The 21,578-nt window shown below is 43.0% G+C and overlaps 1 protein-coding gene across 3 annotated transcripts in view; it reads right to left on the bottom strand.

The window, feature by feature from the left end:
- Positions 1–21,578, bottom strand: part of trappc10 (trafficking protein particle complex subunit 10) — a 55,020-nt gene that overhangs the window by 14,385 nt on the left and 19,057 nt on the right. For all 3 annotated transcript variants that reach the window (XM_061691456.1, XM_061691458.1, XM_061691459.1), the window contains 11 exons: positions 19,453–19,564; positions 17,299–17,546; positions 15,731–15,877; positions 14,298–14,412; positions 9,651–9,727; positions 9,402–9,493; positions 8,868–9,008; positions 7,563–7,672; positions 7,368–7,477; positions 4,552–5,007; positions 2,958–3,099 (listed from right to left, as the gene is read on the bottom strand). In XM_061691456.1, the coding sequence (XP_061547440.1) occupies positions 2,958–3,099; positions 4,552–5,007; positions 7,368–7,477; positions 7,563–7,672; positions 8,868–9,008; positions 9,402–9,493; positions 9,651–9,727; positions 14,298–14,412; positions 15,731–15,877; positions 17,299–17,546; positions 19,453–19,564 (1,750 nt within the window). The remainder of the gene's footprint in view (positions 1–2,957; positions 3,100–4,551; positions 5,008–7,367; positions 7,478–7,562; positions 7,673–8,867; positions 9,009–9,401; positions 9,494–9,650; positions 9,728–14,297; positions 14,413–15,730; positions 15,878–17,298; positions 17,547–19,452; positions 19,565–21,578) is intronic.

The raw sequence follows: 21,578 nt of genomic DNA, 5'->3' as shown, positions 1-21,578 counted from the left end.
CATCTCGCAAATCTACGCTCTCTGTCCAACAAAATGGACGAGTAAGAGAAAGACCAGTAAAGACTTTGGACGTTCTGCCGCCCTGGGCTTCATGGAGACATGGCTATATGAACGCATCCCCAATGACGCAGTAATGCTTCCGGGCTTCCAGCTACGCCAAGCGGACCGTGTCACGGCGCTATCGGGGAAAACAAAAGGTGGCGGATTATGCTTCTATATCAACAAAGAATGGTGTACCGAAGTCACGGAGCGCAACACATAATGCAGGCCAGACTTGGACTCACTGTTTTTGAACTGTAAGTCATTCTACTCATCACGTGAGCTCACTTCATTTAACCTTACCGGTGTTTACATTCCCCCCCCCCAGAGTAACACGAACGCTGTACTGCTAATGCTTGCTAAACAACTAAACAAACTTGAAAACACACAGATTCACCCCTCATTATTCTTGGGGACATTAACAAAGCAAAACTCAACCAGGAACTCCCTAAATACAAGCTGCACATTGATTGCCCCACCACGGAAAACAACATTCTAGACCACTGCTACACCACGCTAGATGACGCATACCGTGCCATCCCCAGTGCAGGTCTGGGCTTGTCTGATCACTGCTTAATTTGCTTAATACCAACATACAGGCATAAATTTAAATGTGCGAAGCCTGTGGTGAAAAAAGTGAAGAAGTGGACCAAAGATAGAACTTCAAGACTGGTTAGTCTGCACAGATTGGAGTGTCTTTTAAACTTCAACTGGCAGCCCGGATGAATATACGTACAGTGTCACATTCTATATACAGACCCTTTCCCAAAAATTAGAATACCATGGAAAAGTTTATTTATTCCATAATTCCATTCAAAATGTTAAACCTTCGTAGATTACTGATTCAGGGCCCATAATTTAAACAATTTCAAGTATTTATTTGTTTATTTTTCCATAATTTGGGCTTCCAGCTCATAAAGTCCGCTCCGTTGGTGTGTTGCACACAGCAGTGTACAGAGAGGCTGCTCTCATGGGCATGACATACTGTATTTGCATAGCTCAAACGATGAATACTCTGAATTTAGATTATCTCAGCACTGCTGGTTAATGATTGGATCCTATCACAATCAATTCCTGATGCTTTCAATGTGTGACTGCACTAAGAGGCACTGAGATACTAAAGAGACAAAATGGCTGATCGCCAAATAGAAGTCCTCATTTTCAATCAAAAATAATTTTTTATGCTCATGCCAGCCAAATTAACTTGCTCTCAGTGTAATTGTTACAAGTGACAATATTCAAAGTTATTTTAAAAATATATCACGTAATTAACTTAATGTAATCAACCCTATGTTAACATGGATATTTGAATTCAACAGCCGTCAATGGCAGTAAATGAGTTTTAATTTAGAGGATCTCTCCCCCCCCCTCAAAGTCCCGCGTGCCACCCAGGTGACATCTTAGGGAACACAGTGTGGCACAGTACAGTATATAAAACAAAATATGTGTACGTTTTTCATAGATAAAGTATGACATCACCGTTTATTTATTCTATCCAACCTGAACAAGTCGCCAGCCAATTGCAGGGCACATATAAACAAACAATCATTCATACGCACATTCACACCTATGGGCAATTTAGAGTCTTCAATCAACCTACCATGCATGTTTTTGGAATGTGGGAGGAAACGTGAGTACCCAGAGAAAACCCACGCAGGCACGGGGAGAACATGCAAACTCCACACAGGCGAGGCCGGATTTGACCCGGGTCCTCAGAACTGTGAGGCAGATGTGGTAACCAGTCGTTCACCATGCCGCCCGTTTATTTATTCATGATTATTTATATATTTGTATTTATTTATATGTTTTGTACATAATGTTCTTGTAGTGTATAAAGTCGAAGACGTCTTTGAACGTTTGGTAAATGGAGAGTTACCTGAACTCGACTCCTTGAATTCAGAAAATGAGGAGCATGGTGAGATAAGAAGTAAGATTTTAAATCAAGTGTTTTTACTTCTTAGCATGTGGTTTTCATCAATTTAATGTCTGATATGTACGATCTAAAGGGAACGCATAAGAGGCCAAGAGTGAGAAAATGATTGTTTTGTAACTAAATTCACAGAGAGACGGTGGTGATCTTACGGGCATGCCTGAAAATCAGTTGTGGCTGTTGAGACTGAGGAGACAGACGTTTAGTGACAGAGGATGACAAAAACAATATTTTTAACAGGTATGGTATTATATGCTTTTGTGTGTTGGTCAATGGCCTATTGTAAAGCTATTTAACATCAACTTAGCTGTTATTTTTTTCAAATTATAATTCATTACCTTAAGAGCTCTGGGATGTTCATGCAACAACGTTTTTCTGCACTTTTCTACAGTCAATTTGAAATGTTTTTGAATAAATGGATGGAAATAAAAAAATATATATATTTTATTGATTCCTCAATAAATTGAAAAACATAATTGATCGATTGATTACTCAATAAAAAAAAAATCATTAGTTGCAGCTCTAGATTATATTTTCTCATTCAGTCGCAGTTAGGTGCTTGAGTTTTTCTGTCTGTTCATTTCAGTTCATCTTGACTGGAGCAGGAACCTTACCGGAAACTAATTTGCAGATCACTGGCGAGATCTGAAGTGCTTCACACACATGGTGAACATTCTGTTGTATGAATGACAAGAGGTGTGTTGGACCTTCTGCCATCTAGTAAAAGAGCAACAATTGTTCTGCCTGCCACCTGACGTCACTGGAATACATAGATGAACAAATGTATATTTGTCATGAATGAATGAATCATTTTTCCCAGGACACCCTGGTTGGGAATCACTTCGCTACAGAGTGCACAAAATTGTAGAACCGGGGAAGTAAGACTAGTAACATTTATTAAGCTGCGCCTTTCACACAGAACCTGGCAAAGCTTTGGAGGCGGTCCACCGACATGGCAAAGAAAAAGAGTTCAGTCGTGGCAGCCTACCTGAGAGCGGCTCCACGGTGAGCTGCGGTTCCTGAGAGTAGACGTGGTACTGAACTGCCGGGTAGATGTGGGCCAGGACGAAGTTGACGTGGGCCAACGTGACGCGAATCTGCCGCAACGTGTACGTGCCCGATTCGTCGCGCTGCACAAAAACAGACAAACAGCAGGTGGCGCTGTTCATTTGGTACACGTGGGCAAGGAAGAACGACACACTGAATAAATACTTGACTCAACTTCACTTTGACTTGAACCACAGGACTTGACAAGTCTGTTTGCAGTTGACGTTGTGTGCGTGTAGTGTATTTTGTGTGTGTTGTCTTTTTGTGAGTTTTCTATGTTATGGATTTTGTGTAGTATTTATTTTCAATGTGTGTGTATCTGTTTTGTGTGTGTTGTGTCAGGTGTGTCTGTGTTGTGTGAGTGTGGTGTTTTCTGTGTACTGATTTGTGTGTTTTTTTGTATTTGTGTTTTTTTTCAGTCTGTGTGTGTGTGTGAGAGTGGTGTGAATGTGAGTTGTTTGTAGTGTGTCATTAGGTTTTTGAATGTGTTGTGCATTTTGTGAGTTTTCTGTGTGTGTGCTATGTCTGCAGTGTTTGTATTGTAAATGTGGTGTTTTTTTTTATGTGTGTATTGTGTTTTTGTGCATTGTGTTTTGTGAGTCTTCAATGTGTTTTATTGTGTGTGTTATAGGTTTTTGGTAAGTACATGTGATGTGAGTGTATGTTGTGCTTTGTGTGTGTGTGTGTTATGGGTTTTTTGATTGGGTTTTGTGCGAGCAAACAAAAGGAACACACACACACACCAAATTAGGGGTGTAACGATTAATTGATTAATCAACAACTAATCAATTATCAAATTCATCGATAATGATTTTTGATAATTGATTCATCTTTTAGAGACCTAGTATAGCTTTAAAAGGTCCAAATCTTCAAGAATTTTAGCCCCTTCATATATTTATTATGATGATAAAGCACACTGATTATCATTTGTGTTTCACCAAAATAAGACATTTGCAAACATTTTACTTAAACAATTATGAAAATGTTTGCCCATTATCTGACATGTTAACCGAACAAACCAGTAACTGAGTCATAAACAGCTTATGTTTGTTTCTGCACTGTAAATATAAAACATACTCTTTTTGAATAAAGGGATGGAAATTTTAGTCTTTTTTAAAATGCGATTGATCGAAAACATTTTACAGATTAATCGATTATTAAAATAATTGTTAGATGCAGCCCTACAACCAACACAAAGCTAGCTCAAAACACAAGATAAACACAACACAACACGCGCACACACATCAACACCACTCCAAACAACGCACACACCAGTCCAGACAACACAAGACAGACACAAAACTAACAACACACTTACAGACACCACTCCACACAAGAAACCTCACACACACACAAAACTGACAACACAGACACAAACAGCACTCTAAACAACAAAAAACACCACACAAACACAAAACTAACACAACACACAAGACGTACACAAACACCTCTCCACTCCACTCCACACAGCACTACACAATACATATTTGTGTCTGTAAATTGCAGTGTTGCTATTGTTAGCGTGCGTGTCTTACAGGCGCGGTGAGGATGACACTGTTGTCTCCGGGCTCCAGTGTGATGTCGCATCCTCTCAGCATCCGCGCCCCCTCCTTCAGGGTCACAGGAAGCGTGGGTGTGGTGGTGGTGCCGTGGGCATTCTGGCCGATGGGGCGGGGCGCATCCTGAGGCGAGTCACTGTCGTGGCGCCGTATGACCAGGTGAGCGTTCTTGCATACCACGCCCGCCGAGCTGAGGGAATCGTCCGAGGGGCTGCGGTCGTGTGCCTCGTCCATATCCAGTGGGGGGCTGGTGCTCACAAAGGAGAGACGCCCCGCTGGGGACACGGCCACCTCCAGGTCCACCGTCCCAGGGAGCCCGCCGCGCCTCTGGGCGCACCCCTTGGAGGCATGCTCAGCGTCCACGTGAATGCTGATGGCCAGCTCCTCCACGTGCACACTAATGGGCATCAGGCAGTGCAGCGTCAGCTCCACCTGAGTGTCACAATGTCACGTATCAACAGGACAGGTGGCATAATGTCATCCGTTATAATGGTAAGTGTCATAATTTTGTGTTTTGTAATGCAGTGTAATAATGTCATCATGTTTAGTAATGTCATAGGTAATAATTTTGTGTGCAACAATGCTGTGTAACAATGTATATATGGTGTCGTGCAATAATGTCATGTGTTTTAATAATTTAGTCTTGTTTAGTAATGTCATACGTACATGTCATGAGCAATGTTGTGTAATAATTCCATGGAGTAATGCGTATCTGTGTTTGTAGTAATTTAGTGTGTAGTCATGTCATATATGATAATTTTACGTTTCGTAAGTAGGGACTGGTATCAAAATTCGAAACACGGTGAGAACCAGTTCCAAAGTAAACAATTCCATGGCATCTCATTGATCCTATTTGGAGTCATTGTGCATGTTATGTAACACATGCAACATGTGGACGAGCTGACATTCATAGATTCCAAGAGCTGCAGGTGGTATTCATAGGCTACAACACTCTTCTATTGTGAGTAAGGGTGTCAGATTGCCACCAAAAGCAGCAGTAATTTAACAACTAAAAACGACACCAATTGAATTATGTACTACGAAAAACAACATTCAACTTTGGCAGCGATGACAGCCTCCAAACGTTTTTGTATCCATCTGTAAGCTTTTTGGACTTGTCAGGTGTATTTTCTCTCATTTGTCCCTTGCAGTTTGTTCAAGCTCTTGAACATTTGCAGGGTACTTTTCCCCAATGGCTGATTTCCTCCATCCATTCATTTTCCGAACCGCTTTTCTTCACTAGGGTCGCAGGTGTGCTGGCGCCTATCACAGCTGAATTCAGGCGAGAGGTGACGTACACCCTGAACTGGTCGCCAGCCAATCGCAGGGCACATAGAAACAAACAACCATTCACACTCGCATTCACACCTACAGGTAATTTAGAGTCTGCAATAAACCTACCATGCATGTTTTTGGGATGGGGGAGGAAACCGGAGTACCTGGAGAAAACCCACGCAGGCACAGGGAGAACATGCAAACTCCACACAGGGAAGGCCGGATTTGAATCCCCAGGTCAGAACTGTGTGGCAGATGTGCTAACCAGTCGGTCACCGTGCCGCGTGGCTCATTTCAGCTACCCCCAAGGATTTTCAATTGGTTTGAGATCAGGACGCATTGCTGGTCATCCCCCCCCCCCCTTTTCAACCATTCCTGTGTGCTTTGGGTCTTTGTCTAACTGGATGACCCATGACCTTGGCGTCAAACCACGTTTTCTTACACTGGGTAAGACGTTTCCCTGTAAAATATCTTGACAATTTTCTTATTTCATTATACATGTGATACAGTCAAAGCCTCCAGTACCAGATGAAGCAATGCAGCCCCACAGCATTATGGATCCTCCACCATGCTTGACTGTTGGCAGTGTTCTTTTCAGGCTTCATTGCGCCGCCTGTAAACATACTGTTTGTGTACATTGCTAAAAAGCTCTATTTTTGTTTCATCTGTCCATAAAATATTGTTTAACATTAGACTTTTGTATCAAAATAGAAACATGTTGTTTCACTTGATTTGATTTATTCTTGTCAGGAGATATTCCACTTCATGGGTGCCAATAATGGTGAGCACAACTATGCCTGCCGTTATATTACCTGTCTGTATGTGTTACTACGGCGTTTACGTGTCAAGATTCGTTTTGGAGGTAAATCCCTTCCGTGGTCTAATGCTAATTTTAGCTAGCCCGTCAACAGAGTTTTCCATTGACTGTTAGCATTAAGATGTGTGTGCCGATGTGTGTGTTGTATTTAAATATACAACGTGTGGAATTCTTTTTGTTGTGTGATTAGTTTTACAGTAAACTCCAAATTGAGTGTCATTAAAGAGCTTAAAGCATACTCATGGAGGGCAGAAGAACATGCGTCACACACTTGGTGCAAGATACACAGAACTCGCACACACAACCTGCTCCACTGCACAATAATTTTTCTTTCATTATGACATTTTAATGATCGTGAGAAGGCTGGATTTAATATCCAGAGGGTGTTTTTTTTTAAAAATTGATTTAAATAATGTAATTATTTGTTTGAAATCTATTCAATGTCCCCTGGATGTTTTTTCTCCGCTAAACTAAAAATTTGAGAATCGATAAGAGGATCGATAAATGGATTCGTTAAGCAGTATCGAAAATTGAATCTGAATCATCTTATCAATTCCCATCGCTATTTGTAAGCCCACATATGATATGATATTCCATGTGCAATAATGCTGTGAGTAATGTGTGTGTCACGTGTCGTAATGTCATGTAAACTAAAGTAACGCGTAATGTCATGTGTCTCATAACCATAATGGAACTGTACCTGCAGGGGAGCACCCGAGTGCACGCAGGGGCCGTCCGGATGAAACTGAAGCCGCTTGAGCTGTGCGAAGACGGCCATGTCCAGCGTGGCCTTGGTGGAGGACGCCAGCCCTGCGGAGGGGGGGACAAGGGAGGAGGCGTCAGGGCCGGCCAACCCTCCTGGCGAGGGTCCCTAAAGAAAGTAGGCGTCACTTACCCTGATCTGCAGGCTCGGAGGCAAAGTTGAGGACGTCACGGCAGAACCGCGTCCTCTCTTCCGTAGTGAGGTTGGCGTCGCCCGCCAGCAAGGCGCTGGTCTGCAGAGTGCTGCCGGGGGACGGTGGTTAAGGAAACAAATCGGTACCGGGCCCCGAGTAACTAGAAACCATGGCAGTGTGAGGTACCGGCCGCTTGCCAGAAGTGATCCTCTTGGTTGCACTGCTTCCAGTACGTGTATTTATATTTTTTGTCCAATCTAATTTCAGCCTCTATGTGTTATCATGTCAGTCTAGTCTGCCCACAATCAGTAGTACTGGCCCATGGAACGTAAACTAGATTAGCAATGGGACTGTTCCTTAAAACATTCACATTTCAAATTCATCCTCACAGTGCCAGAGCGCTGGCCCTCGATGACCTCTTTTTATTTCCGTCATCTGATTGGTTGGTCAGAGCAAGAGCAAAACTTGTTCACAACCAAGTTCGACGAGCAAAACATATCTGTAGTCATCCGCACACAAAACATTAATTCAATTTGGCTGTATGATGCATTTTATTTAATTGGTTTTGCCATGTTAAAGATAAATGTTAAATGTGAAGTGTTCCTGATGATGTACGTGGCACGGTTGCATGAGTGTTCTATTGCCTTTTGTGTAGTACTGATTTTGCAATGTTATAGAGGTGCTATTAAGAGGTGGAGTCCCTACTGAAGGACCAGGTACCAAATATACCAAAAAAAAAATAAAATAAAAAAATAAAACCTGGAAAAAAAATGTCACTTTTACCTTGCCGCTGATCACTGAGGAAAGTACCTTACCGCGTTAAGTTCAATGGGTATGGCACAAAGGTGTACCGAATAGAAATACATGGACTATTAAGCTCTAAGTAATAACATTTCTGACACACACCTAAGAAAGTAATGTTATTTTACAAAGAAAAGGCAAATCTGACCTAGGATGCATGTTATGATGCAGTTCCGCTCCCATGGCAAATCTGTACACAAGTCGTAGTTCGTAGTGGTACGTAGTCGTAGTCTCCCATTAACATGCACTACGCATGACAGTTAATATCTGTATGAAAAACACTTGAAGGCCACAAATATAAAACAATCCAATGACAAACAGTTAAGTACGGTGGTAACTGTGGTTGTATTCTTGTACGGCGTAACCATCAAATACCGCCCACAAACATTGCCATTCAGAACCTCAAACCAAAGATTCTCTGGCCCCTTTCCTCACAGCTCAGCCACAGTAGCTGTGATGCTGATCGGCAGGCAGGTGGGCTCAACGCAACAAGAGGAGGATACTCAACGCTTTTTCCTAGCAGCTTCTGACACTCGGCAATCTGTTTCCTGGTGTGCGTGACTGGAAAACTCCAGCCCTCATTAACGTACGAACGCAAAGCCTCCGCAAGGAACACTTCAGCTTGCTCCGACTCACCTTTGCTCCTGGAACATAAACAAACACACACATTAATAGACATGTACACACAAATACAGAAGACAGACAAATAGACACGGACACACACAAACACAAATGGAGTAGCACATGGATACACAGACACATGTAGAAATAAAAATGAACATACAAACCCGCACATAAATCGACATGGACACACGCGCAAACACAAAAATATTGAAAACACACAAATAGACACTGACAAATACACACACGTAGACATGGATAGACATACACAAACAAACACACACAAATTGACATACCTAAAAAACACACGGGGACACACAAATACAGAAAACACAGATACACACAGACAGACATGTAGACATGGACAGACAGAAAAAGTCAGCGTTTATCTTCCTCATCATCAAGGTTGTGCTCACATGTAAAATTCTGCCAAGCTTTTTCCGAGCAGTCGGGCCGAGCGCAGTCTCCCGATGGCCCGGTACATCTCCATTGCTGCCTGACACAGTTCCTGATTGGACAGGTGGACGGGTGGATGGGAAGGACAGGAAGGAAGGAAGGAGGACAGGAAGGAAGGACAGGATGAAGGACAGGATGAAGGGAGGAAGGAAGGAAGTTGAGCGAATGTCCAGTTGCTAAGGTCGAGCAGCTGCGGCGGTCCACCTTACCAAGTAATGTCTTTCAAAAGCTTCCACAGATGACAAAGCTTCTTTCAGCTTCTTGTAGGGACTCTGCAGACTGCTCACTGATGGACCACAAACACAAAACACGTTTGACACACAATCAAGTATTTTTGGAGATATACAAGATAGAAGACACCTTGGATTGTAAACGTTATCATTTTCCAGTTATAATGCTGGCAACAAAGATTTAGGCTTTGTTCATGTTTACATGTATCATATTTGTATAAATAATTGATATACATGTATTCTATTTTTGTCCTAAGAAACCAGGCATAGTAATTAGACTACAGTTACTTCTTCAAACTAACAATAGTTACTTTCGCATCATCAATGTAATCTCACCAAGTACTAATTTGTAGCTGGTGATTCAACAAAGAGCAGTCCAGCTGTGCAGAAGCAATTAACTAAAACCAGACTTTTTTTTGGGAAGGGATTGTTTATTACACAATGGACAGTGACGGTGCAGTACCATAAAACAATTTCACTGTTGCCACACTATTTATGTTATTTTCCTTAGTAAAACATGTATTTGATTGTTGTTACTTTTTTATTTACACATTAAGAATACAGTTTTACTGGCGTGTTAAACGCGCAATACATTATTCATACCGAAGTGCGGTAAAATCTTTCATGGAGGTTAAGCATGTTCTCCCCGTGTCTGCGTGGGTTTTCTCCGGGCACTCCGGTTTCCTCCCACATCCCAAAAGCATGCACGTTAATTGAAAAAAGTCGAAATTGCCCGTAGGTGTGAATGTGAGTGCGAATGGTTGTTTGGTTGTATGTGCCCTGCGATTGGCTGGCAACCAGTTCAGGGTGTACCCCCGCCTCCTGCCTGATGAGAGCTGGGATAGGCTCCAGCACGCCCGCGACCCTTGTGAGGAGGAGCGGCTCAGAAAATGGATGGATGGATGGAATATTTACAATGAAAAGTGAGAACTTTCAACTTCGCCTGGAATCTGGATTGTGAGCTGGTTTAACACGCTGCATGTCTGACGTCACGTAGTAAGAGTGTGTGTGTCACTCAGTTTCACGTTTACGTAAACGCACACACGCACCCACCCACGCACACACAGTTGCATTCATGGAACACAATCGGCATCTATCTATCAGTTGAGCGTCTTTTGAGAAGTGCACTGAGAATGGTGTGCTTGTTTACGTTTCTTTACTTACTGTACTGTGTTGGCATGTCAAGACTGCACGAAGTTGCTGATTTAATGTGGCTTCAACTACACTAATATTTAAGTTATTTGGTTCATGTTGATGACATCAACATCTGTAACTTGTGTGGCGTATATTACCAAGCAATAAGTACGGTTAAGCTAATGCTTTTTTTGTACTGTGGACAAGTGATATTCCTGCCATTTAACAGCTGCTTGAAAGTGACTAAAGAGTTACTTTTTTGTAACTTAGTTACTTTTGAAATTAAGTAATCAGTAAAGTAACTAAATTACTTTTAAGCTCAAGAAATCAGTAAAATAATTAAGTTACTTTTTCAAGGTAACTGTGGCAACACTGTCAAGAACCTAGTCAACAACATTAAGAACATACGGCTAAAACCTGGTCTCAAGGAATGTCAAGACCTATGTCAACAATCCAGTTATGAACCACTTAAAAGAATCAAGTGAAGAACAAGAAAAGAAACTGGTAAAGAACCATTTTATGAACGAAGAGTAAGAACTAGGAAGAACCATGTCAAAAACCAACTCGAGAGCCATGCCAATCACATTTAAAACCAACTTCACTCATTGACTGCGAGTCATTTTCAAAGCAGAGCTAGGTCCCCGTTCTTTGCGAGCTGTTTTAGAGCATTTTGACAGATCTTTCAGATATTATGTTCTGTGACAATACAAACACTGGACCTACTAAAAGAAAGATTAGACTTCTTTCACCAGGAAAAGTTTGTTTCAATCTTTTCACGCTCTTTAGTAATCAGTGGTAGAACATGGGTTGGTTGACTAAAAAGCAGAGAAAAGCAGCTTCATGTCAAGCAGAACAGTGATTCTGACGCTCATATTTCTTTGCTTTTGTGACACCTCAAACTATAAAAAACAAAAAAGAAGCCTCAGAAAGGGCATCCATCCATTGTCTGTACCGCTTTATCCTCACAAGGGTCGCGGGGGATGCTGGAGCCCATCCCAGCTATCTTCGGGCGAGAGGCGGGGTAGACCCTGAACTGGTCGTCAGCCAATCGCAGGGAACATAGAAACAAGCAACCATTCGCGCACATTCACACCTACGGGTAATTTAGAGTCTTCAATTACCCTACCATTCGTGTTTTTGGGATGTGGGTGGAAACCGGAATACCCGGAGAAAACCCACACAAGCACGGGGAGAACATGCAAACTCCACACAGGCGGGGCCGGGATTTGAACCCCGGTCCTCAGAACTGTGAGGCAGATGTGCTAACCCGTCGTCCGCCGTGCCACCCAGAAAGGGGATTTGAAGGCAAAATATTTACAGATATACAACTAAGAAACACACAGTGACGTTGACTCATCGCATGACTCGAGTTGAACGTCTGTTGTTTTTTTTTTTGTGGCGCTTGCCTTTCACTCCATGAACTTGTGTCATCTGTTCTCACAATTGCGTCACACACTATCTACCGCAACAGACTCTGTTTATACCATAAATATATATACGCGGTTCGAGTGTCAGGTGACTAAACTTGTCCAACTTCTGTGTAGGCATTTCTCTCCCAAATTAAACGTGACAAGCCAAGATTCATCATTTAATCTATTTTCCACTCAAAAACTGTGCTAATCTCAAATCCAAGGCGATGCAATGCCGCCATGTATAGGGATCCGTTTGTCATTACAGTGGTTAACAAAGCTGAATTTCACAGCCAAGCTGGGTGACACTCTCTTCCATACCTACCCATTGAAAAAGGTACATGACGAATTTATTCGTTGGTGGCCCTAGACGCTTGGATTCCAGTAGACAAATAGAAACGTCCACAGCAGTCAAATCTACAACCCCAATTCCAATTAAATTGGGACGTTGTGTTAAACAAATAAAAACAGAATACAATGATTTGCAACTCATGTTCAACTTATATTGAATACACTACAAATACAAGATATTTAATGTTCAAACTTATAAACTTTATTGTTTTTAGCAAATAATCATTAACTTAGAATTTTATGGCTGCAACACGTTCCAAAAAAGATGGGACAGGGTCATGTTTACCACTGCGTTACATCACCTTTTCTTTTAACAACATTCAATAAAAGTTTGGGAACTGAGGACACTAATTGTTGAAGCTTTGTAGGTGGAATTTCCTTCCTATTCTTGCTTGATGTACAGCTCCAGCTGTTCAACAGTCCGGGGTCTCCGTTGTCGTATTTGACGCTTCATATTGCGCAACACATTTTCAATGGGAGACAGGTCTGAACTGCAGGAAGGCCAGTATAGTACCCGCACTCTTTTACAACAAAGCCAGGCTGTTGTAACACGTGCAGAATGTGGTTTGGCATTCTCTTGCTGAAATAAGCAGGGGTGTCTATGAAAAAGACGTTGCTTGGATGGCAACATGTTTCTCCAAAACTTGTATGTACCTTTCAGCATTAATGGTGCCTTCACAGATGTGTAAATTACCCATGCCATTGGCACTAACACAGCCCCATACCATCACATAATGCTGGGTTTGGAACTTTGCGTCCATCACAGTCCGGATGGTTCTTTTCCTCTTTGGCCCGGAGGACACGACGTCCACAATTTCCCAAAACAATTTGAAATGTGGACTCGTCGGACCACAGAACACTTTTCCACTTTCCATCAGTCCATTTTAGATAAGCTCGGGCCCAGAGAAGCTGGCGGCGTTTCTGGGTGTTGTTGATAAATGGCTTTTGCTTTGCATAGTAGAGTTTCAAGTTGCACTTACGGATGTAGCGCCAAACTGTATTTACTGACATTGGGTTTCTGAAGTGTTCCTGAGCCCATGTGGTGATTTACACATTGATGTTGGTTTTTGATGCAGTGCCACCTGAGGGATCGAAGGTCACGGGCATTCAATGTTGGTTTTCGGCCTTGCCGCTTACATGCAGTGATTTCTCCAGATTCTCTGAACCTTTTGATGATATTATGCAACGTACATGATGAAATCCCTAAATTACTTGCAATTGTACATTGAGGAACATTGTCCTTAAACTGTTCGACTATTTTCTCACGGACTTGTTCACAAAGAGGTGAACCTCACCCCATCTTTGCTTGTGAATGACTTTATACCCAATCATGGCACCCGCCTCCTCCCAATTAGCCTGTTCACCTGTGGTATGTTCCAAACAGGTGTTTGATGACCATTCTTCAACTTTCTCTGTCTTTTTTGCCACCTGTCCCAGCTTTTCTGGAATGTGTTGCAGCCATAAAAGTCTAAGTTAATGATTATTTGCTAAAAACAATCAAGTTTATCAGTTTGAACATTAAATATCTTGTCTTTGTGGGGTATTCAATTAAATATAGGTTGAACATGATTTGCAAATCATTGTATTCTGTTTTTATATATGTCTAACACAACATCCCAGTCAAGAACCAGTCAAGAAAACAAAAAAAACTACAAGAAACATCTTTTGAGTGAGCCCTGGTGTAGTGCACATGCTAACGGAGGCGCCAACCCGGTCGCCGGTGTCCACCTACCTGTCTCTGGCCGCTCATCCCCCAGTCCGGCCAGCAGGTCCACCGTCCTGTTTAAGTCCTCTGAGGTTGGACCTTTGCGGGACACCAGACCGCACAGTTGACCCAGAGACTTCAGCTGTACACAAGGGGACCAAAACCCTTCGTCCTCATCATCATCATCAGAACTGTAATTTGACCAGGTTTGCACTACTGCTAGTTGTAGTAGTAATCAGAGATAGGCAGAGTAGCCGAAAATCGTACTCAAGAGTACTTTTAAGGCATTTTCACGCTGCATTTAGCAAGGTGTAGAATGCCGTCGACGAAACCATTGGGAGTGGCGGTGTGGTGACGTCAGACGGCGCATCCAATAGGAGAGGGGTTGGAGGAGTGATTTCAAGGTGCTAATAGCAATCGACCAACCAGCGGGAAAATAATCCACGCCACTTCCTGGTAGGCCGCCAAATATGGGCAAGCTTGTACTAGAGCGCCATTAACCCTGCTTCCCTGCCCCGCAGTGAACACCGAGAGAACCAAGTGCAGTGTGGAAAGGCCTTTATTTTAGAAAAATATGACCAAATAAACTAAAAAGTAGTCCTCCAAATAATTAATGGAGTACTCAGTCAAAGAAATACTCAAGTAATCAACATCTAACATCTGCTTATTATTATTATTTTTTTTAATCAACGCAGAAACTTCAAATAGAAAAAACCGTGAAGCAATAATATACTGTATGTCTTGTAAATTTGACAAATTCTAATTTTGAATTGCAGCAAAACCAGGGACCCACATTTGGCCATTCATGAAAACAAGTTGCTTAACCCCATACATACACTGCGCGACAATTCAGCCAGTTTCGGCCGCGTTGCTTGGCATGCAGTAGCAGGCCCAAGTCAATATTTCCTTTTACGGATGCACCGATACCACTTTCCTCAAACAGAGACGAGTACTCAAATTTGAGTACTCGCCGATACCGAGTACCGCTACTTGACAATGCCATTACGTCTTGCAATTGTGATGAAAGCATGCTTTATTTCAATCAAATACAATCATCCTTCGTCATATTGCGGTTCAGTTTTTGTGGTTTTGGATTTTTAAATGTTATAATTTTTAACTAATTTTGTAGTTCAGATTTTTCACTCTATTGCGGGATTTTGTGGTGATCATTTTTCTAATGGAAAGCTACTGCAGACTGATGTAGCTGAAATTTGAACATCCAAGTGCATGTTCTTCAAATGTAGCCTGCAACACAAGGTATTTCAGTTATGTCGTGTCTTAGAACACCAGGGGTCACTACGTAAAAGAAGTACACATGTAAAGGGCCACAAATGAATGTGACACAGACAGATTATGAACACCTAATTATCTTTCTAGACCATGAAAGAAACCCAACTCACCTAGACTTGTGAAAATCATCACAGAGAAGCACGTTGCAGTACCAAAGAGTGCCTGGTTACCTTGTCGGTGGCGTAGGCCCACAGTCCCACAGTGTGCGAGCTGTTGGCGGCCAACTGGGCCTGATCACAGCAGCTCTCGATCCGGTGCAAAACTTCCAGGCAGCTGAGGAACACCCAGCAGTCCAGCGCCCCCTCCAGCACCGACACCTAACATGCGTCAGGTTGACTGGTTAGGACCGCCCAAGAGTACTAGTACTAGTTGTCACACTGTACAGCCATCAAACAACTGTGGATAATTCAGTGCTTCTCAAATAGTGGGGAAAGCATTTTTTATTTCAATCAAATATAGTCGTCTTTCACCATATCGCGGATCACTTTTTGTGGTTTTGGATTTTTAAATGTTATAATTTTCAACTACTTTTCAACTAATTTCGTAGTGCAGATTTTTCACTATATTGGGGGTTTTTGTGGTGTTAATTTTTCTAATGGAAAGCTATTAGACATAGCTGAAATTTGAACATCCAAGTGCATGTTCTTGAAATGAACAATAAGCAGTTGATCTGCCAAGACTAAATATTAAACAATCAGTCTAAGTGTAAGAGTACACCCACAAAGGGGAGGCGGCTGAGTGAGCGAGCCGTCCAGCAGGGGCCCCAACCAGGAGGACACCACCGACCCCCCAGGACCTAGGGAGGTCCCGAGCCCGACCGAAGCGCCCCGACCAGTCCCAAAGGGAGGGGCACAGGTACCGGACCCCGCCCCCCACTCGGCGAATCCCCCCGCCACCACCGCTCCCGGAGAGCATTGGGGCCCCACCTACCAACAGGGCCCAAAGCAGGAGCCAGCAGCCAACCAAAAACGGTCATAGCCCGCCAAAGCGAGCCCATGTTAAGCGCCCGTCGTGCGCAAGGACGAGCGAGGGCGCCAAGAGAGGGCAGAGGAAGGCGGGGCCCTAACGGGGGGCGCGGGTGGGGAGCGAATCCCCACCCCTCCGCGGCCCAACAACCGGAGGACGCGGGTGTGTTGCAGGCCCCAGGGGTCAAGCCATGAGAAATGTGATAACCCACCACCCACCCTATTACTATGGTTATCAGGTCCCCGACTGGCAACCATTATCCCTGTACGTGATTGTCTGTGGTGGGGTGCAGTGCAATAAAATTGGAGACACTGGTGGGGGTGAGGCGAGACAGTTACAGGGCAATTCTGACCCACAACCGTCACCCCCACCCAGGCCAACCAGCACCCCAAAGGATGTGCGAATGTATGTAGTGCATTAAAAATCCGCAGAAGAAAGGCATGGCGGGCCAGAGAGTAGGCCGGAGTGCCGGGACACCTGGCCGAGTGTGCTCCCCAGCCTGACCCTGCCCTCCCCCCACAGATGGGTGTATGATGCATTAAAACTGGAGGACCGGCAGAGCAGTGAAGGGGGAGTGGGGGCAGACCGGAAACCAGCACAGATGTGCCAGCCCCAACATACCCGGTGCCAGTCCATGAATTCAGGGGGACCCTGAATGAGATAAGAGTGTGCCCAATGTGCAGAGTATGTACAGTATGTGTACTAAAATTGTACAATAATCTATCTATTTTAATCTGAAGGAGCCAGAGATGGGACTGGGGCCGGATCAAACCTCAAGCAGGCGCAGCTCCTGAACGCAGTTGTGCAGCAGCTCCAGGGCCCTGTGAGTGACCTCCCAGGGTCTCTGCAGGAAGATCAGCAGCGTGCACTGCCTGGAGAACAGGTAACTGCGCAGGTCCAGCAGGCTGGCGGCGCTGCGCTGGATGCAGTCGCGCTTCTCCATGTCGATCGGACGCCGCAGCAGCAGACCGCTCCAGTTGAGCACCGGAGAGCAGAACGAGCCCAACCATTTGGCCGTGTCTGAGGAGGATGATCACACCGTGTGGTGCTTGTTAGAGCTCTCATTTGAAACCCAACCCTGGCTTCAAACCCTAAGTATTTTTTAAAATCCTGGTTTGTAATACAAAAAACCCAATTTGAGACCCCAAATGTGGCTTCAAACTAATTGGAGAGCTGGCTTCAAACCCTAATCCCGTCTCCAAACCCAAATTTAAAACCCTAACCCTGGCTTCAAACCCAAATTCGAAAGCCTTACCCTGGCTGCAAACCAAACCCTGACTAAAACCCCAAATTTGAGACCCCAGCTGAAGCGTCAAACTCCAATTTTAAACCCTAAACCTGGCTCATACCCTAACATGATTTCCTAGCCCTATTTTCAACCCTTAATTTCAAACCCTAATTCTGACTTCAAACACAATTTTGAAAACCTAACCCTGGCTGAAAAACAAACCCCGACTAAAAATCTAAATTTGAAACCTCTACTGAGGCTTCAAACACCAATTTGAAACCTTAAACCTGGCTTCAAGGTCTAATCCTCTAGGGGCGTAACGATTTGTTTTAACAACAAAAAGAGTCCTATCACGATTCGTGATTGCCGATATTTATTCAAGGACTATGGCTTGAAATCGATTCAGTAACTTTTTAGCCAAAATTTATTTCACAGTCACACTGGTTGAATTGAGCAGTGTGACTGAAATGAATACCTGCATACCAGACAGTGCAGGTGAAATTTCCTAAATTACATTAATTACATTAATTATGATCATTTTCCTATATACTTGTATTGCTTTGTAATAAAACAAAGGGGAAAACAGCAACTTGTTATTTATATTTTATATTTTCTTATGTTTAATTGGTGTTAGAATTATGAGGGGGTCCTTGGAAAAAATGTCATCACTCTAAGGAGTCCCTGGCTGCACCCAAAGTTTGAGAATTCCTGTTCGATACAGTCAAATACTAATGGCTAGTAATGGAGTACTGTCAGGTTTCCACAAGGAAAAGCTTTTAGGAATAGAGTTAAAAATACACAGTAAGCTACTAAACAAGTAACAAACCTGCTCTTTATAACACCAAAGTGAGGCTTGAAAACAGCGTCCAGTAACTGACGTTGTCGCTTGTTCACCTCTTTTGTTCAATCAAGTTCCCCCTCCTTGTTTCCTATCGTTTTTTCAAAAGCTACAACTATTTATTCAACTGGCTGAATTTGGTTCCGCATTTAGCAACGCTCGCAGCAGTTGTACTATACACATTTTCACACTATAATCACATTCACAACACTTTACACTCACACGTGATCTCTACTCACTGATGTGTTGATCACAAATGTCTCGATGTCAGCGGCTAGCAAGCTAAACTAAACTGAGTTTGAAAGGGTTCAACATGTACCAAGTCGAAATAACAAGCGTGGCTCTTGGAAATACAACACGTACACAGCTCCATATAAGGTCTGCTGTACGAAAATGTGTTATTTCCTAGTAGCGATACAACCAATGGATTACCATTTAAAACGATTTAAATCGTTATGGAAGACTAACTTGCCAAGCACAGTTCAATCAGTTGGGTCGTGGGCAAATAAATCGATACATCGATGGAATGAATGAATTGTTACACCCCTATAATCCTGTCTTCAAATCCTAATTTCGAACCCCAACTCCATCTTTAACCCTTAATTTCAAACCCTAATCCTGTCTTCAAACCCTAATTTGAAACCCTAATCCAGGCTTCAAACCAAACCCTACTAAAAACCCGAATTTGAGACCCCAACTGAAGCTCCAAATTTGAAATCTTAACCGTCACTTCAAAACTAACATTAAAGCCCTAACGCTTGTTTGAAACCCTAATTTGAAATCCCAAATGTTTGCAATCCTACTTCAAAAGCTAAACATGGCAATTGACGGTGGCCAAAGTGTTTGTCCATGCGCCATACCTCCAGCTCCAAAGTTGAGGACGTACTGCGTAAAGAGCGCGTCCAGCTCGTCGTACTGCACCAACGCGTCTTCGAACTGCTGCAACATCTCGAACACGAACGCCAGCTCCTCCTGCACGACGACGACAACAATCAAAATAAAAACTATCAAAACAAGAACAATCAAAATTACAATTAAAACAATAATTACAATAGAAGTTCAGGAGAACATGTCATGGAAACAATGTTGAAACAATAACTCTAATTATGGTTCAGTCAATGGTTATAGTTTCAAGTTTTGGTTTCAAACTGGTGATAAGCTTCCAAAATTCCAAATTAGGGTTTCAAGACAGATTTATCTTGTCAAATTAGCCATTTACGACTGCATTGTTCACGCTGCCCATTCGCTACCTAGCCGATGGCTATTTTAAACCGGATTACATTAGCCAAGATAGCGAATCAAAAGCCCTGGCTGACAAAAGATGAAGTGAGCGCGCTCAATCTGACGTGTGTGAACGGTGTTAGTGGTTTAGTTATTTTCCCTGTTTCGTGAAATGGTTCAATCCGCCATTAGGCCGCTGCTTTCCCAGCTTCGGCTTAGCGACACATCGTGGAAGAGAAGACCCGATGCCGCTGCTTGGCACCAAATTGAAGCATATTACCTCGATGTACGTTTAGTGTCATTCTCGCAGCTAGCTAGGTGCCTTCTTCATCAATGCTCAAGCTACTAATCACAGCTTGGTTGTCATGCAGAGCGGCAGCATCGCTGGCTCGGCCCAGGGGCAACATTTGGACAAGCCAGTTAAATACTGGGAGAATATAGTGTGGTCAGATGAGAGCAAAATTGAACTGCTTGGATGCCATAATGCACACCACGTTTGGAGGAGAAATGGCACTGTACATGACCCTAAAACAGTGATTTCCAACCTTTATGGAGCCAAGGTACATATTTTACGATTGAAAACTCTCACGGCACACCCACAAACAAAAATGTCACAAAAAGTGGCTACATTAATTACTGTATGTACTTCCTGCTATTTTAATAATAATAATAGAAGACCATACCTTCGTGTTATATACTTATTTCAGCCGCTGTATATAGTGGTGGAGGGAACTTGCACTACAAAGTATACGCCCCAGCCCAGTGACATCACAGGGCTGTGTTCTAGCCCTGCCCACAAAATCAGGAAAATTCAAAGGGTGAAAAAGATGCTTCAGCTATATGCCAACAATGCAGCACTATATTGTTATGTCTTTGCATATGTTTTCAGCACTTATCTTCAAACATGTTTAATGTATTTAGAAACAAAACAAAACACCTCTTTAATCATGCACAACCTATGATCAACAATAAGGGCTTTTTTCAGTGCGGTGGCGTCGTGTGTAAATTGAGACAGCGACATGGCTGCACTGTGCACTGTGTAATTGTAAATAAAATACAGCACATGAACAAATAAAAGAAGTGCTTTAATGTGTCCGTTTATTCCAGTTGGGAATAGTGGTCATTGAGCACTGGTAGGACGCTGCCTGCCACCCCCTTCCGCACGTCACACGCCAAATGCCAATTTGGAATCAATGTTCATATTACGCACAACTGTTGGGAATTATTGCGATCCGCACGCCTGTAGGGAATTCTCCTTGAGAAGTTACAGTTCCACTTAGGAAAGTACGCACGTTAATCCCGCAACAAAGTCCGCTCACGATTACAAATGAGACGGGCTAATGTATTGCGAAGGGTGAATTTATGGCAACGGCACAAACAATTCGGAAAAAAAGAAACTTCTCAGAGACAGAAGTTGATATGGTTATTGGCGAGGTAGAGGCGAGGACGGTGGCTTTGGAAGCGCCACAAGAAAAAAGGAAACACAGCGAATAGCAGGTCACTGCTGCAGTGAACGCAGTGAGTGCAACAGGGAGGATTGTAGACTATTTTTATATAAAAAAAAAGGATTATTTAAAAGTGGATGCCCCCCAAACAATTAAGCTCATCGCCACATGCTGATTTAATTTTGCATCAGATCCATCTCAATCAATCGATCAATGAATATACTTTATGCCCATGGGAAATTTAAAGGCATGAGGAGTATCTTCATTTAAAAAAAAGGACAGACAACACATGAACAATGTCATACACAAATTGCAAAACC

The sequence above is a fragment of the Phycodurus eques genome, chromosome 12 (assembly GCF_024500275.1).
Source record: "Phycodurus eques isolate BA_2022a chromosome 12, UOR_Pequ_1.1, whole genome shotgun sequence".
Lineage (NCBI taxonomy): Eukaryota > Metazoa > Chordata > Actinopteri > Syngnathiformes > Syngnathidae > Phycodurus > Phycodurus eques.
Note: the sequence above shows the minus strand (reverse complement) of the source record. Positions and strands in the feature narration are given on the sequence as shown.